Below are 15,138 nucleotides of genomic sequence, written 5' to 3'. Positions count from 1 at the left end.
GCAGTTTAACAGCTGGCTAGTTACCAGTCAAGGGCTGTTTGATAGGATTATTGCGACTACCTCGTCACCCCAAATTACATTTGATTGGACAAATTTAGGTAACTGCTCATTGTAGCTGCCTGTGCTCATAATAGAGGTGGAATTATAAATTGCCCAGTTTTTGACAAAAGACTCAATGTTAAATATTACTGCCACTTTTAGGTTATTACTGAATGAATAAACTGGGGAGACAGCTGACTTGAACACTGTTATTTTCATTCCACACTCTCCAAATATTAAAATGATGGAACAATAATAATTAGAAATCTGTGGTAAAGAATACTAAACCTTTCCACAATTCTGACCCTCCTTCCCCTCTTATAATTTTCATACAGTCCCTTACTTTCCCTGTAATTATGGAAATGAGGGGGCAATAATTGAAAGTGTTGCTAAGGCGGAACTCAGGAGTAAAAAAGAAACTAATCCCCAGTCAGTCCTCAAACGTTACTCCACCCGGGGCTTTTTGCAGAGCCGTTCATGTCACGTTGTACTTAAGTGCATGAATCTGGAAACTTCCAGGGTCATTGGGTGTGTATTGCACTGTAAAATGAGAAAGGAGGTCTAAATGACCTCAGCCCTGAAAATCCCCACCTTAATGCACCATTTAAGAACAGAGGAATAGGATGAACCCTGCGCGTCAACTATGGCCATTATTATACAGGAAAGGATGTTTCTGCTTGGGTGAAAAAACATGGTCATCTCTTCAGCCATCAAGATATTTTTCTCCACAAGCGGCTCACATCCATTATGTTGCATCTTAATAGTGTTTACTAGTGTTTGATTAAGAGATGTAATAATGTATGCATATGAGTGTGTGAGTGATTGCAGTGTGTGTTTTTTTTGTGTGACTGTGCACGTGCATGTGTGTGTGCTTGTGCGGCTCTCTGTCAAACTCTTAACACAAAAAATTGAATTTGTGAATACAGTGTACATTTCAGACCACATTTCTAACATTATACCATTGTTCTGAGTCTTCATACAAAATGTGTATAGAGAAAACTACAATAAAATAGTTTGCTATTTCTTTTGTGGACTGTCATGCAAAAAAATCAAAAAATAACAAAAAAGCATCTCAAATTCTCAGTGCGTTTTAATGTGTTTGACAATATATTTCCTCTTTTTTTTTTTTATTGCTATTACAAACATATTCCCCTAATGCTAGTCCCATTGCTATGACTCCATAGCTTCTTGGGTAAAACCATATAACACTGGTCGTATGCCAACAACATGGGCAGGAAGGAAATCCATTTCATGGAAGGAACTTGGTTGAGTCAAACCAAATGTAGCTTATTCTTGTGAGTTTATATTCCAACAAAGTGCCAAAAAACATGAAAATTCCAAGAAATAATCTGCCCAACAACTGGGCAGAACAAGACGATAAAAAAAAGGTATAAAATACTCATATGTAACTCAAAGTACACAATATATTGTACATCATAATCACTGTGTAACCACTGGAAGAGAGGGCTGAATAAAGAAAACAACCAAGTATCAGTCTAATAAAGTGGAGCTACAGGGGCAATAATAAGACCTTTGGATAAAGGAGGAGAGTATTGTAGGTTTAGCACATCACATGGTCAAAGTCAGTCAACAGTTGGCACCATCGCAGACTTCAGTTCTCAGGATCAAGTTACAAAGATACAGAAAAGTCAACTTCCATTCCTTTAGGAAAGAAACAAAACAGGCTGAGTAAGGAAAAAAAAAAAACACGTAATAAAAGAACAGTTGTTTTTCTTGATGCTCTCAGGCCCTGATTTATATCCTCTTTTTGATAAAGGTCTCTTTTATCACTCATCCATCCATCCACCTCTTTGTCTCTCACGCTCTCTCTCTCTTCATCACGCAACTGTTTTTAGTCAGGGAAGCGCTGGCAGGCTTTTTTCCAGCGGCAGGCGGTGCACCACTGATCCTTGCGTTCCACTCCGTACACCTTGCGGCACTTTTTGGCCTCCCCGCGACCCTTCCTGCAGATGGAAAGCCACAAATTGTGAGGATGAGTACCACACGCACACTCGAAGTGATCAATCTATATAAAAAACGAGTGTGGGAAAATAGACCGATAACAAATGGAGAGATGATTGAATCAGTTCTATCTCCTCTGGCTGAGCCATGTAAATGTGATTTTACAGACAGTCGCAAAGTGAGCAATAAAATGATAATCTGGAGGAGACAGATAGAGGGCAGATACTGGAATTTAAACGGAAAGCTGTGGACCTAGATCAATAAGGCTTTATTTGTTAAGATTCATTCCTGAATTGTTGAGGTTTGGGAAAACTGAAGCTAAAATATATTCATTTATGGGACTTAGGTGTGGAAATTGTAAACATTATTAAGAGAGATTAAATATGAAAAACCTCATATAAGGTTTGAAATGCCCTGTAACATAATATAAATTCAGTTTAGAGTCTACAATGTTGCATATTTGCAAGGTTAGCTTTTAGGTTTGACTTACGGTCTTTATGTTATCATGCATTTCTGTTGATCACATGAGACACTGAACAGTAACAAACTCAGGTGTCTCACCTGAAGGAGCAGTGAGTGCGGGATGGCGATGCACTCATAGGCTGCAGCCTGTTCTGCTGGAGCCACTGTTCCCCAACACTGACAGACCGGCAGCGAGGTTTCACCATCTGAGGAGACAGAACCACAAGAATCATGAAAACAGCATCTCAAATGTAGAAACACAGAATATGGACATTGCCTAAATACTGTATGTCAGTGTCAGACATGGCGATTTATAACAGTGGCAAAAACTAAAGAAAAAAAAACAACAAATACACCAACAGTCAGGCAAGCAGGCAAGCACACACACAATGACAGACAAATAGGACAGTAGACCTACTGCAGTGTTACTGTGGCCGGAAACAGAGGCGGCAGGTGTCCAGCCCTGGCAGCCAGGGCTTCTGGGGGCCACGGATACCTGGACGGGGCTACAGGCCTACAAAGAGCAAAGAACAGGACGCAACACATGAATCAGCATATCTGCAGGACGTTTCCTTTTTGGTACTAAAGAAACTTAAACCTGCTTTAACTGATTTCTTGGCCACTTGGGGGCAGAATAAACAGTGTAAACACAACACTGACATAATCTGGTTTATTAACATAGTTCCAGTTGATATAGCAAACATGTAAGACAACAGATATGGCTTATTTGTACACCCAGCAGTCATGAAGCAACACTCGATTTCATTTGGGATAGTGTTTTTGAGCAACAGACATAACTAAGGCAAATATTCACTCTTCCTTGAGCTCAGTTTTAGTCGCATATGGCTCTTTTGCTGTTACTATTTTCACCTGCTAGTTTCTAACTTTGTCTTTTTGCTGCTTGGTGCTGAACATTGTGGTTGCGTTGTGGTAAAACCAAAACAATGAGCTAAAAGATGCTAAAACTCTCCATTTAGTGGGTGGAAGCTGCTGAGTTGGGGATTGATTTTGTAGGTTTGTCACTACAAGCGACACATTTCACGTCGCACATTGTCATTTGATCCATTGAAATAACTTCAACCTTTAATAATATGCAGGAGTGTAAGTTTACACTCATACTGCTACAGGAAGCTCTTGCCCCAGTTATAACTAGCACCAAGAGCGATGAGCATACTAGCCAACTTACACTGACCATCTGTTAGGTTCCAGAGACACGACAACAACGCACCAATTTTCTAAGGTTGAAACACAGATTTAGTCCCCCTCATGTCAGCCACAAATGATCAAGTCTTGGCTTTTGATTCTATCCATTTGCTGTAACAAACAGGCATCGTGACACATTAAATCTTTTCCTGTGAAGTTGTTCCCATTCCTCTGCCCTATTTCTCCTCCCTGAGCAACCCTGAGCTCTCTGAACAAAGCACATTCCTAACACCCTGCCCCACAGTGTAGGCAGAAGTGGGTGGAGAAATCTTGCAGAAAGTGAACTAATAACCACAAAACCAAACTTGATGATTCTAAACGTACATTGTGTTAACCCTGGCAGCAACAGAGAGTGTGCCTACATCAGAAAAAAAAAAAACAAAACGCTGTTGTAAGGCATTTCAAGCCACAAGCCTCCAGCAGCCATGACACACACAGAGACACTGCTTCACCAGAGACGGTGACCCACAGTTCACCCCGCTCTCTTGCTCAGGCAGAACCCCAACAGATTTCTATGTTCATGAGGAAATTAAAGACAAATGTGGTTCAAAAAGGACACATTCTCTAACATCTGTATCACACGAAACATGCAAAAAAAAATACATGTCATGGTTGTTTTTTCAATTTGCTGGGGAAATTTTTTAGAGAGTTGATAGGCTGGCTAAATTCAAAGTGGGCATGGATATGTGTAAATCGAGTCTTAGCTCCTGTACTACTACGCTGGAAGAATTCCTGTAGTGTTTTTCTGCCTTTTACAGGCTGCTTTGGATCTAGTCTCCTTGGGGGAGCGAGCAAGCCGACAGCTTAGTCTCTCACTGTCACAAAGCATCCATTTACATGCTCAGTGGTACAGGGTAAATGCAGGTCACCAGTAAAATGTGCTGCTTTGTGATGCATAAACAAAGTTGTAGCTCATTGGCTCGTTAGAGGGGTATCTGCATGGGGGCGCTGGGTAAGGAGAACCTCTGGAACAACACCATGAGAATATAACATGAGACTCCAGCACAGGAACTCCAGGAAAATCAAGATAATGTCTGTTTTTTTCTATTTAGTAGAAAAAGGAAACAAGATACATTTGTTTTTGTTTTCATTTACAGCCTTGATTTCATGGAAAAGAAATATGGGCATTTGAATTTGGGCAGTGGGAAAGTGTGATGTTTGGAAGGTAGAGTCCTGTAGTCACACACTAAAATCTACGCCTGACATTTAATAATTCATGCTAACAAGGACGGTGCTGTCTCTTTTCATCGCTCTCAAAAAATTTCATCCCGCAAAACACTCCCTTCTTCCAGATGACTCAAATTCTGGGAAGTCCACCCAAACAACACTAATTAATCAACGAGTCATCTGGACATGAAACAGAACAATGTTAATAAAACATATTTACTAGTTTTGGTCCGGGAGCAACCTCTGGCATGTTGATATGACAAATGTTAAGAGGTTACATAATACAACAGTTTGCAATTCAGAATAAAATAATCTACAATAGCACTGAGCAATATCATGGCTCTGTTCAAAGGTAACAAACTCCAGCTACAGCACCTCAAAAGCCCCTTAATTAATACATTCTATCTTGTTTAATCAGCACAAAAGGAGAAGTGAAAAAACACCACACTGTGGCTTTAAGGAGGTTATGTGTGACATCATTTCTTGACCAGGTGCACTGATTGTCAAACGATTTCTTTCTTTTTTTTGATGGCTAACACACTCTTCATGTGCCAATAGAAACGAAAACATGGGGTGATGTAATGTGCTGTGTTTTGATATGTTTAGGTATTTCCATTTTATTTGCTGACTTTTAGTAGAAATAACTTCATTTTCAAATGATCCAGATCATTGAGGAGGATTTATTGGCAGCCAAATATTGTAAGATACTAGCACTGAGTTTGGCTTCCAACTCATTTATTTCTCTTATCCTAAAGTTGCTCTTTCTGCCAGTGTTTGATAGTCATCACAGTCAGCAGGCCAAAACCCCTCAGACACTGAGAGCAATACTGCTGCACCCACCTGATAAAGATGCTCTGAGTGAATCTGCCAAAAGCTGCTGGGGGCCGACTGGCTGAGCGGACTGGGCCTGCTCGGGCCCAGCCCAGAGCTGGAGTTGGACCTGGGCCTGTGAGCTGGGGGGATCTGGAGCCCTGAGCCTGGAGGAGAACCACAGGAGGCCCAGCTGAGATGAGAGGACGAGGCCTGGCCCAGAGCCTGCTGGGAAGGAGCTGGAGTAGAGCTGGCATCTACAGTCTCGCAGGAGATCTTGGTGTAGTAGAAGTCCTCCTCTCTCTGGGACTGATCTGACCCACTGCTGTGTGTGTGTGGCAGGGACAGACCGGTGGACACACAGAGAGAAAGAGTGACTTGTTTGTTTGGAGTGTTTCTGAAAGCAGCGCTCACTGTGGCCCAGATACACAATCTCAAAAATATTTTATCAACTAAGTCAGAGAAGTCAGTCAGTAAAAATTTAATTCCCTCTTGTTTTTTTAATGTTGTTTTTCAGCTCAGAAATGTTCTACAGTGCTACAGCTTCTGGTTTCCACTACACCCCAGACTACGATGGAGAAGTGCCAAAAAAAGGTAGATATGAAGCTGAAAACTTGTCCCTTGAGTGACCAATTGATATAATTCCCCCCCAAAAAAGATATCTATGTAATTCCATGACTTCCCTGTTTTAAAAATACACCTCAAAACTGGTATCATACTGAAGAAACTGCAGCTAATATCACATACTATAAGGAACAGCACAGAGTATTCAATTATATAAGTATTTAAATATTTAATTGTTCTATGATATTAGAGGGAATGTGGTACAGTTTTTCCTCATTTCCAGTATCTAATCAGTTACAGTTAAACTATCAATTTAAAAAGTATAACATAAATTCAATCAGCTTAGGGGAAATTACAGTCTGTAAGGTAGCAAAACAAGGAACACTGTGATATCTGTACATAAACTGAGGTATTGTTTCAACTCTAGTATAAAGAATTTTAGTCCTTAAGCATGTAACTGAGATGTCAGCTCACCCCAGATGCAGCACACGGATGTGTCGCTTTATTCCGACTGAAGATGTAAGCACCTTGCCACAACTGGGCCACAGACACTTATACACACCTCTGAAAGAGCTCTGTGAAAGCCAGAACACAGCACAGGTAAAGTACAGAAAAAAAAACACAAAGTGTGAAGAGAGAGAAAACAGTGTCAGTCTTTTCTATGGCAAGAAGTTTCTATGGCAACAATTTCCATCATATGGAGCCACAACTTCATCAGTAAAACTTTTTTAAAGGGTCGTGTACAGCTATGTACCTTTGGCTTTTTGGCATTAAGCTCCTCTCCCTGCTCCAGATCCATGTGTAGGCCTTCATCTGGGCTGCTGTCCATCTCGGTGACTGACGGCGAGGGGGTGGGGCTCACGTTACCATGGTCCCAGCTCCAGTAGCCACTGCTGCCACTGTCAGAGAGCTCACCACCACCACACTCCATGTCAGCTGACGATGATGAGCCAGCTGGAAAACAGGAGGATTCACAGTAAGTTTTTAAAAACTTCCTCTTGTCTCGACCTGTTTTCTCTCAGTACTGTAAAGATGTAAATACTGTAAACAGACTCTCCTAGTTTTTCACTGTTAAAAAAAATAACTAAGCGGAGGCTGGTTCAATCCTGCACAAACTCGGCAGTAAGAGTTCACACTGAAAATGTACCTTATGGTTTAAATTTCAAACATTCCCTGTTCCTTTGTGATGAAAATAGATCCTGTGCATTTGGGACTGATCTCCGCTGCCTCCTCTCTGTCCATCCTACAGAGAACAGCAGGTGTCCCACACCAGAGCCAAGGTTGTGACGTGCATCTATTTCCTGAGACAGTTTTATCATCATTTTAGCCTCCCTTTCCTCCCTCTTTGCTCCATCCCCTATTTAGTAATATTTCGTTTATCACCTTGCCAAAAACAAATAAATTAAAAATAGCAACTTGCTATTAGTACATAATCTATTTGTTATTCAGGCAAATATGCTCAGATTATTCAAGTTTAAACAAGGAAAATAGGCCTCTTCAAAGATTACAGGCATTACAGCCAAGTTTTTTTTATAAATACATGAGAATAGAGCAGTAATGATGGACTTCTGATTGATGAATGACTGATTTATTCACTGAGCTTGCAAAAGGAGCTTGTGACCAGAAAATTCAAAATAAAAATGGTCATGATTTAAGTGATTCAGTGCAGTCACATGCTGTGCTACTACAACCTTACTTGGTCTGGTGTGACCAATAGATTATAACACCTATTGCTAACTAAGTTTAGCTCATGTTAGCGCACTTTAGAGACTATGTCAGTTTACTGGCTTTAAGACTTTTTATCTGACTGTAAAAAAAAAAATCCACTATGTGTTTCCTGGGAGCTGATTGGGGAAATTCTGTTCTTTCTTTGGACCCTCTATTAGTTTTACTGCATGCAGTAGCCTTGCAAATATTCCTTTATGTCATACTGATTGGATAATATTACTTTTTCTTACTTACTGCTTATTTTGACTCTAATATACTGAAAAGCTGGTCCATAAATCCTGCTTTGCTAACATAGCTCATAAGACTCTTAATCTGGTTTTTGCAAGGTTAGCAGTCTGCTTCTGCAGACTGAAACCAAAGCATCAGCTTCTAATAAGGTGCTCTTTATAAAGGGTTTTTTGAGACTAAAGCTTTATTAAGTTATATTAGTTTAGTTATTAAATCATTTACTAAATCTTTAGAGATTGCTACCTCAAATGGCAATATGAACAACTTTTGGGTTGCCAGGTTGTGAATACTTTGACCAGTGAGATGACTGACCACTTCCCTGGACCAAAATATATATTAGCAACTTATTAACCATCAAAACTGCAGACTTGATTAGCCAAACGCTTAATTAATTACTTATTAACATATATCACTAATGGCTTTGTGGTTTATTAGAAAGCGAGAAACCCATTACCAACATCTATAACTCCTCTATTATCAGACAGGAAGGACAGCCAAAGGGATTTTTCATAATATGACAACACAAAATTTGTTCTTTATCATGTCTTTTAAATGGTGTTTAAAACACCAGTAAATTATCCGTTAACCATTAATAAATCCATTAGTCACAACTTATACGTCCTGAAGTGGTACTGAAAACAGCAGAGACACTAGTGAGTCTGTGTGTTGACAAGCTGAGACAGACCTGGCCCTGGATCTGTCTGTGGAGGACTCTGGACCACAGGGCTACAGGACAGACTGGTCAGAACCATGGCGGCCATGATCTCGTCCATCTCCACCGACTCTGGGCTGCGGAAGCTGGAAACAACATGCAAGAAATAGCATTAGACTGGTGTGGTAAAGTCCACACTCACACTCTTACACTGTTAAATACCCCTCACCTGTACGGTGCCTCTCCAGTAGCTGACACGTTGCTGAGGTGCATTGTGGGTGCCACAGTTTGCAGGGGAGTGGCTAGGTTGCTCCAGCCTCGCTCACCCTCTCTCTGCAGGTGAACTGACGTTTTGTTGTTGTGGCGCCCGCTCTCTGTGAATGCTTTCTCAGTCTGAACACAGCTCTGCGCACACACCTTTAAACAGAAGTAGCACAATAATGAGGTCCCAGTTAAAAGTTATGGTTTTTGTGTCTTGCTCTGGTTCACTTCAGCATTACCCTTCCAGGCGGTGAATCAATGGAAGCTGATATGGACATACATACTCTGTTTAGACCTTACTTGGGCTAAGCTGTTTACATGAGTCTTTGATATCCTGCAACTGAGTCTTGCTGTTGCGATGAATAAAACAGTTTCCTGTCCATCTGTGGCGTCCTGCCTGCCGACAGCACGATCTGCCAGTGAAACAGTGTGAAAAGGAAGCGGCTGCCAACCTCTGACCAAGCAGTGAATTACATCTAACACAGGGGAAAGAAATGTTGAACCCATTTGTGGGAGAACTTCCTTTGTCTCAGTAAGGATTGCTCACTGTCATGCTTTTATTAGTGCACCTACAACATGATGCATTAACTACAGAAGTTAATAGCACCATGTTGCATATTACTCTCTGCTGACAGACGTATTTAGAAGGTTTTAAATGAACGAATCAGTAAATGAATCAGTTCAGATGATTGACACCTCACCTAACTCACCTAAACAACATCAGCATCAATAAATACACACTAGGAAAACAATACATTTATTTTCTGAATGGGAGTCTCGCCCCTCAAAGTCAACTCACCCGAGTCTGCTGCACGTCAGGCCCGTTGCTGTTGTGCGTCGTTGTAGAGATGCAGGTCTGTAGTCCCGACGGGCACGCCGCCCTCCCGTCTGGCCCTGCTCCAGCTCTGTACTCAGGTCTCATAGCTGCCATGGTGCTGCTGCATGCAGTGAGGGGACTCAGCACAGTGTCACACCTCCCTGCAGACAAGACAACAGGGATAACATGAGACTTGAACCAATCCAATTATCTGACTCCATTATTGTTTCTACCACAGTGAAATATTCCTAAACGTGCCTAAAGGGAGCACCCCAGCACTTTATTACTGAACTTTGATAAAACTGGGGAACTCACAAGAAGAGGTTTAAAAAAAACAAAAAGAGGTCAAAATCAAAGCAGCAGGTGTCAAGATATCCTGACGTTTAGTATCTGGCATGGGTTGAGATTGGCAGTGAATCCTACATTTCCCTTAATAACCCTAATGACATCATCAGGGTTGTTTCCTCAGACTCGACAAAGCCCCTCCAGAACAGAGTGGACATTTTACAACCGTTCTCACAAGCAGCCTAGTTCTCCTAGACCTGACCTTCATGTGTAAAATCAATGGCGTGTCCCTTCAAACTACAAGTTTATATCACTTTAATATTCATTACATTCCCCATAACTGTTAATGGTTAATGGTTATTTTCAGCTGGAGAGAATATGCTCTATGGCATCAAATGATAAATGCTTCTTATGATGAATAAATACATTGATCTAAACAGAAGCGGCTTTGCTAACGAGTGAGTGTTGGCATACACTCATACACTCACTCCATCTTGCATCTCTCTGCCTGACAGTGCAGAGCAAAAACACCACAGGAGATTTGAAAATTATTGCAGGAATTTGAAGTTCACACAGACGAGTGTGGATTTAGATTGCGGCTGAACCCATATCTTGCTGTAGTTTTGCTGTCTTCTCTGTTAGCGCTGATAACAAGTCCCACAGACGTAATCTGACGTTTGGGTGCATTCACTGTGGGCTGCCTCCAACCGAGGTAAAATGGGGGCAATGCTGCATTCAGGACTCAACTCAGTTACTGGAGTTTCCTGAAGAATCTTGTCGGTTCTGATCCGCTGCTTCATACTAGACATGCATGTTCAAAATGAGCCACTTTAACTAGTTGAGTACATCTGAGTTCACATTACAGCAAAAGTAAATACATTCCCTTAAAAAAAGGTCCCATGTTGTAGAAAGTGAGATTCCATGTCTTTTTGGATTATAAAGCAGGTCTAAGTGCTGCATAAATACTGTGAACGTCTCACCCATGCCCCCAATATGACCCGAACGGACCCCCTGTCCAAACATTTTTGTGGTTGTTTTGACAGCAAAAAAGGATTTGGAGTACGGATCTGGTTTCTCTGAGCGTTTACCTGAAATCCACTATTCTTTATCCGTTATTTTGCATTTTGATTGATCTCTTATTAGTGTTTTCTCCTTTCTTAAAAATCTTTTCAGCTTTTTAACACTATTCTTCTACCAATCATTGTATTACTTACTAAACTTCAAATTAAACACTGGACATTTTTAGCACACCTTTAACAAAAATTTTGATAACTGATTAATCTTGTAAAGCAAAAATACCAAATATTTTCTGATTTCAGATTCTGAAGTGTATAACTGCTTTTCTCAGTTTTACATTGATGTGAACTGAATATCTTTGTGTTTTATACTGTTATTTGTGAGGAGGATTTGTCACTAATTTCAAATGATTAATTGATTGATAAGAACATTATTTGACAGATTTTTTTTCAATAACGTAAATAACCTATTATGAGAGGAATTGACCGTTATTACTTAAGTGAAGTGGGGATCCAGTGCCAAGTTCTCAAGTTGTTTACTCGCTTAAAACCTTCTAATATACACAGCTTTCAACCCCGAAGCTCTAATCTCCGACTCCTTCCTGTGGACCCGAACGCAGCATAAAGCCCGATTTTCCCCGACCTTTCCACCAATCAGCGCCGAGTATCTGTAGTAAACAAGCGCCACAGTGTAGGCGGGGTGCTGCAGCTCATTGGCTGAGCTCTTATTCTCAGGTACACACCCCCTTTCTGACAACGTGTTCAGACACGAGTTTCGCCGGGAGGGTCTGAGCTGGACGAGGGAGTGAGGCTGAAAATAAGCTTATTTATAACACGCAGTAAAGAGTGAAATCACACAAATAACACATGGTGCATGGATAAAATACAAGGACGAAACTGTAGTATGTATAAACACTATTGCTAAAATTATAAATAAATAAATAAATAAATAATAATAGCGTCATCCACCCACTGATGTAGTAGAGGTAAACGCAGCTGAAATCAAACTCACAGACTCATAATCGCGTCTTTCATATGTTAAACCACACGCACTTCAACATGAAGCAGTGAAATATGTGTTGGTCGTTATGAATAAGCTGCTGCACATTTGATACAAGTTACACACGACGGCGGAGCTTCAAAGGAAGCAGGTAGCACTTTTTTAAAATTGATATATAATTAACATTGTTTATAGTGGCGGCGGTGATGATGAGTTTCGGGATAATAACCGAGCAGAAGTCACAGTTTATCACGCCTCAACTACATCACTGATCTCCACCCGGCAACGCAGACTGAGATCAGGAGAAACACCCCCCTCCCTCCCCTTCCTCCCCCAGCTCACATCGTTAAAGAAAAACAATATTTTTCCTGTTTTCGCTACAAAACAAAACCAAACAAAAACAAGAACCTAAGAAAAACAACGTGTTTACATGTACTCACTCGGCCGGTGGAGACCTCGTCCCGTCGGAGCTGCAGCAGCGGGTCTTAGCTGCCTGGCTGTCCCGCCGCTCGCCGGCTCTTCAGTCTGCCGGGGGAAAAGGGGGTTGGTCGGTCGGATACGCGCCTACGTGTGTCTGCTTGGTGGACCAATGCCGGGGGTGACAGCTGGGCAGAGCGCAGAGATATCAGCCTGCAGCGCGCCGTGCACAAGAGGATGATCTAGGTGAGGGGTTACCAGAGCAGCAGCGGCAGCAGCGGCAGCAGCATCCTCCCTCTGTCTGCCTGTCTGCCTGCCTATCTGCCTGTCTGCCTGCCTATCTGCCTGTCTGTCTGTCTGTCTGTCTCAGGCTGCAAATCTGTATGATTATTTATCTGATGTCTCTCAGTTGTATAGCATCAGAAATGTTGCTGATGGTTTGGATTCTGTTCTTAATAAATAAACAGATAATATGAAATTAGAAGTCGACTCTTCAGCATAAAAATGCATTGCACTGGAATTACAATTAGTAATACATTTTATTAGATACCATACAATTATTAATGTAAATACGCTGTATATATAATGTAATGTATATGTAAAATAGATATAATAGCAAATGTGTAAAGTAAGGTATTGTAAGCAGTATGTAAAAACGTGTTACTTATCTGTAACATGCTATTAATCTGTCCTATTAAATTATTATAATTATAAAAAGAAACAACAGATCAGTGATTGGACCCATTCAAGCACCACCAATTGTAATTAAAAAAACGCAAATAGCTTAAAAATAATAAAAGTGCTGGCTCCATGGTGTACAGAATATCAGCCCACAACATCACATGAGAAATTGCCCACGTAGAGATCAAACACGACTTTTCTGTGTGTTTCTGTGTGTGTTTGAGAGACCGGATTAGTGTTGGCTGTCTGCACCCTTTCCACCAGACATCCAGTCAGCAGGGATTTTAGGGTCTGAGCACTGACACAGTCACAGGCAGAGAGAGAGAGAGAGAGAGAGAGAGAGAGAGAGAGAGAGAGAGAGAGTCCTAGTCCCAATCTGATTCCCAAACCAGACAGAATTCCTCCCTTTCCTAATTCATTTATTAATGACACCGCGTAACCTCGTCAGGCCCACTGGGAACTGCCTTGACTGGTTTGGTGGATTGAGATTGATATCATGAACAGATAATGGATTTACATAGCAGGAGTTACCAAGTAAACGTTTATAGAAACTAGAGTGCAGTGGATTTTAACAAGACATTAAGTGTTAATGTACAATAGGTGTAATGATTTTAACTGTCAGAGGGAAAATTCACCAAAAAAAGAAAAAAGAAAGAAAGTCAACCTCATGGAGCCACTAGAGGAAAAGTCAGGGGATCACCAAAGCCAGTGGACGTCATCCTCTGAGGAACATGAATGTCTGGACAAAATTCATTACCATTCGTCCAATAGCGTTTCAGATATTTTAGACTAAAATGCTTGTTAATGGTAACTACTGAACTCCTGAATTTTCTTCAAAGAAACATTGTGTGAGTACCTCCCAGCTAGTTACTGAAGAAAATACTGACTGGTGAACAGGTAGCACATATTATCCTGAAGTTGAGACACATTGCATTCTGCAGAAAACTAATTTCAAGGCTCAGAGCATTTTTAGTCACAGTTGTTTATTTGAAATTTCATTGCTTTTAGGTTTAGGGACTTATTGCCCTTAAAAACTTGATTTAAATTCTTAATTATTTCTCTGTAAAGTGAAATATTCACAACTAAACAAGCAATGGTTAAAGTTTGAAGAAGAAATCCTTAGTATTGATTTAGAGTTTAACACTCAAAAACTCAGCTAATCTGCTTCATCAGGACTGTGTGGGTGTGGTTTGATCAGATTTGTTTGGCAATAACCAAACAACCGATCAGCTGTCATCAGACTTTGATTAAATTAATTCACATGTTTGCTGAGTCCTGACTGGTGTTCCAAAGTACATGACATAACTTACTTGAAACCAGTAAGAATAAAACGATAACACAAACACAGAAATCTGTCATGTGAAATAACCAGGACAATTTAAACGTAAGCAGAACATTTTGTATTCATGTAGGACCATGTTGCTGACAGCATGAAGGTTTTCAGGGCCTACAATGTACAGTGGCAGGAGAAGCACTATCACTGACATCAGTGTTGTCTCACTTGGGTGTGTTTTATTTGGACAGTTCAGCAAATTAATATGGCAACGCTTGGCATGACAACTGGCATTACAAGAATGACAACTCCACCCTGCTTTGAGGTCTTGTGACCTTTGGTTCACTTTGAATTCTCAGTAGACTCAGGTGCCACTCCCATCTCATCACCATCAGCCTGGAAGGCTAACAATGGCTTTTTTAGCTGTCTTTGTTTCCTGGTCAAACAGACCCAGAAGTATCATGAAGTACCATGCATGTATACAGTGAAGCTAATTCTACAGCCTAGATTTTATCTGTACCAGACGACCAGACCAGGGACTGTTCCCCAGCAAACCGAGGAACTCTAGAACAG

General features: G+C 40.9%; 1 protein-coding gene across 3 annotated transcripts; it reads right to left on the bottom strand.

Annotated features, from left to right (window-relative positions):
- Positions 1-1,111: 1,111 nt before the first annotated feature.
- Positions 1,112-12,876, bottom strand: znf395b (zinc finger protein 395b). 3 transcript variants are annotated; one of them, XM_041065100.1, is made up of 10 exons: positions 12,635-12,876; positions 9,876-10,054; positions 9,045-9,232; positions 8,849-8,961; positions 6,962-7,161; positions 6,682-6,782; positions 5,674-5,965; positions 2,882-2,977; positions 2,563-2,669; positions 1,112-2,003 (listed from the first exon to the last, which is right to left on the bottom strand). In XM_041065100.1, exons 2-10 carry the CDS (start codon positions 10,005-10,007, stop codon positions 1,892-1,894), a joined length of 1,341 nt encoding a protein of 446 aa, XP_040921034.1. In that variant the 5' UTR covers positions 10,008-10,054; positions 12,635-12,876; the 3' UTR covers positions 1,112-1,891. The 3 variants fall into 3 exon arrangements, with proteins under 3 accessions (XP_040921034.1, XP_040921036.1, XP_040921033.1); XM_041065102.1 differs by having other exon boundaries at positions 5,674-5,968; positions 8,855-8,961; XM_041065099.1 differs by having other exon boundaries at positions 5,674-5,968; positions 12,635-12,875.
- Positions 12,877-15,138: the final 2,262 nt, after the last annotated feature.

The sequence above is a fragment of the Toxotes jaculatrix genome, chromosome 19 (genome assembly GCF_017976425.1).
Source record: "Toxotes jaculatrix isolate fToxJac2 chromosome 19, fToxJac2.pri, whole genome shotgun sequence".
Lineage (NCBI taxonomy): Eukaryota > Metazoa > Chordata > Actinopteri > Toxotidae > Toxotes > Toxotes jaculatrix.
The sequence above is the reverse complement of the archived record's forward strand: the minus strand, read 5'-3'. Positions and strand labels throughout refer to the sequence as shown.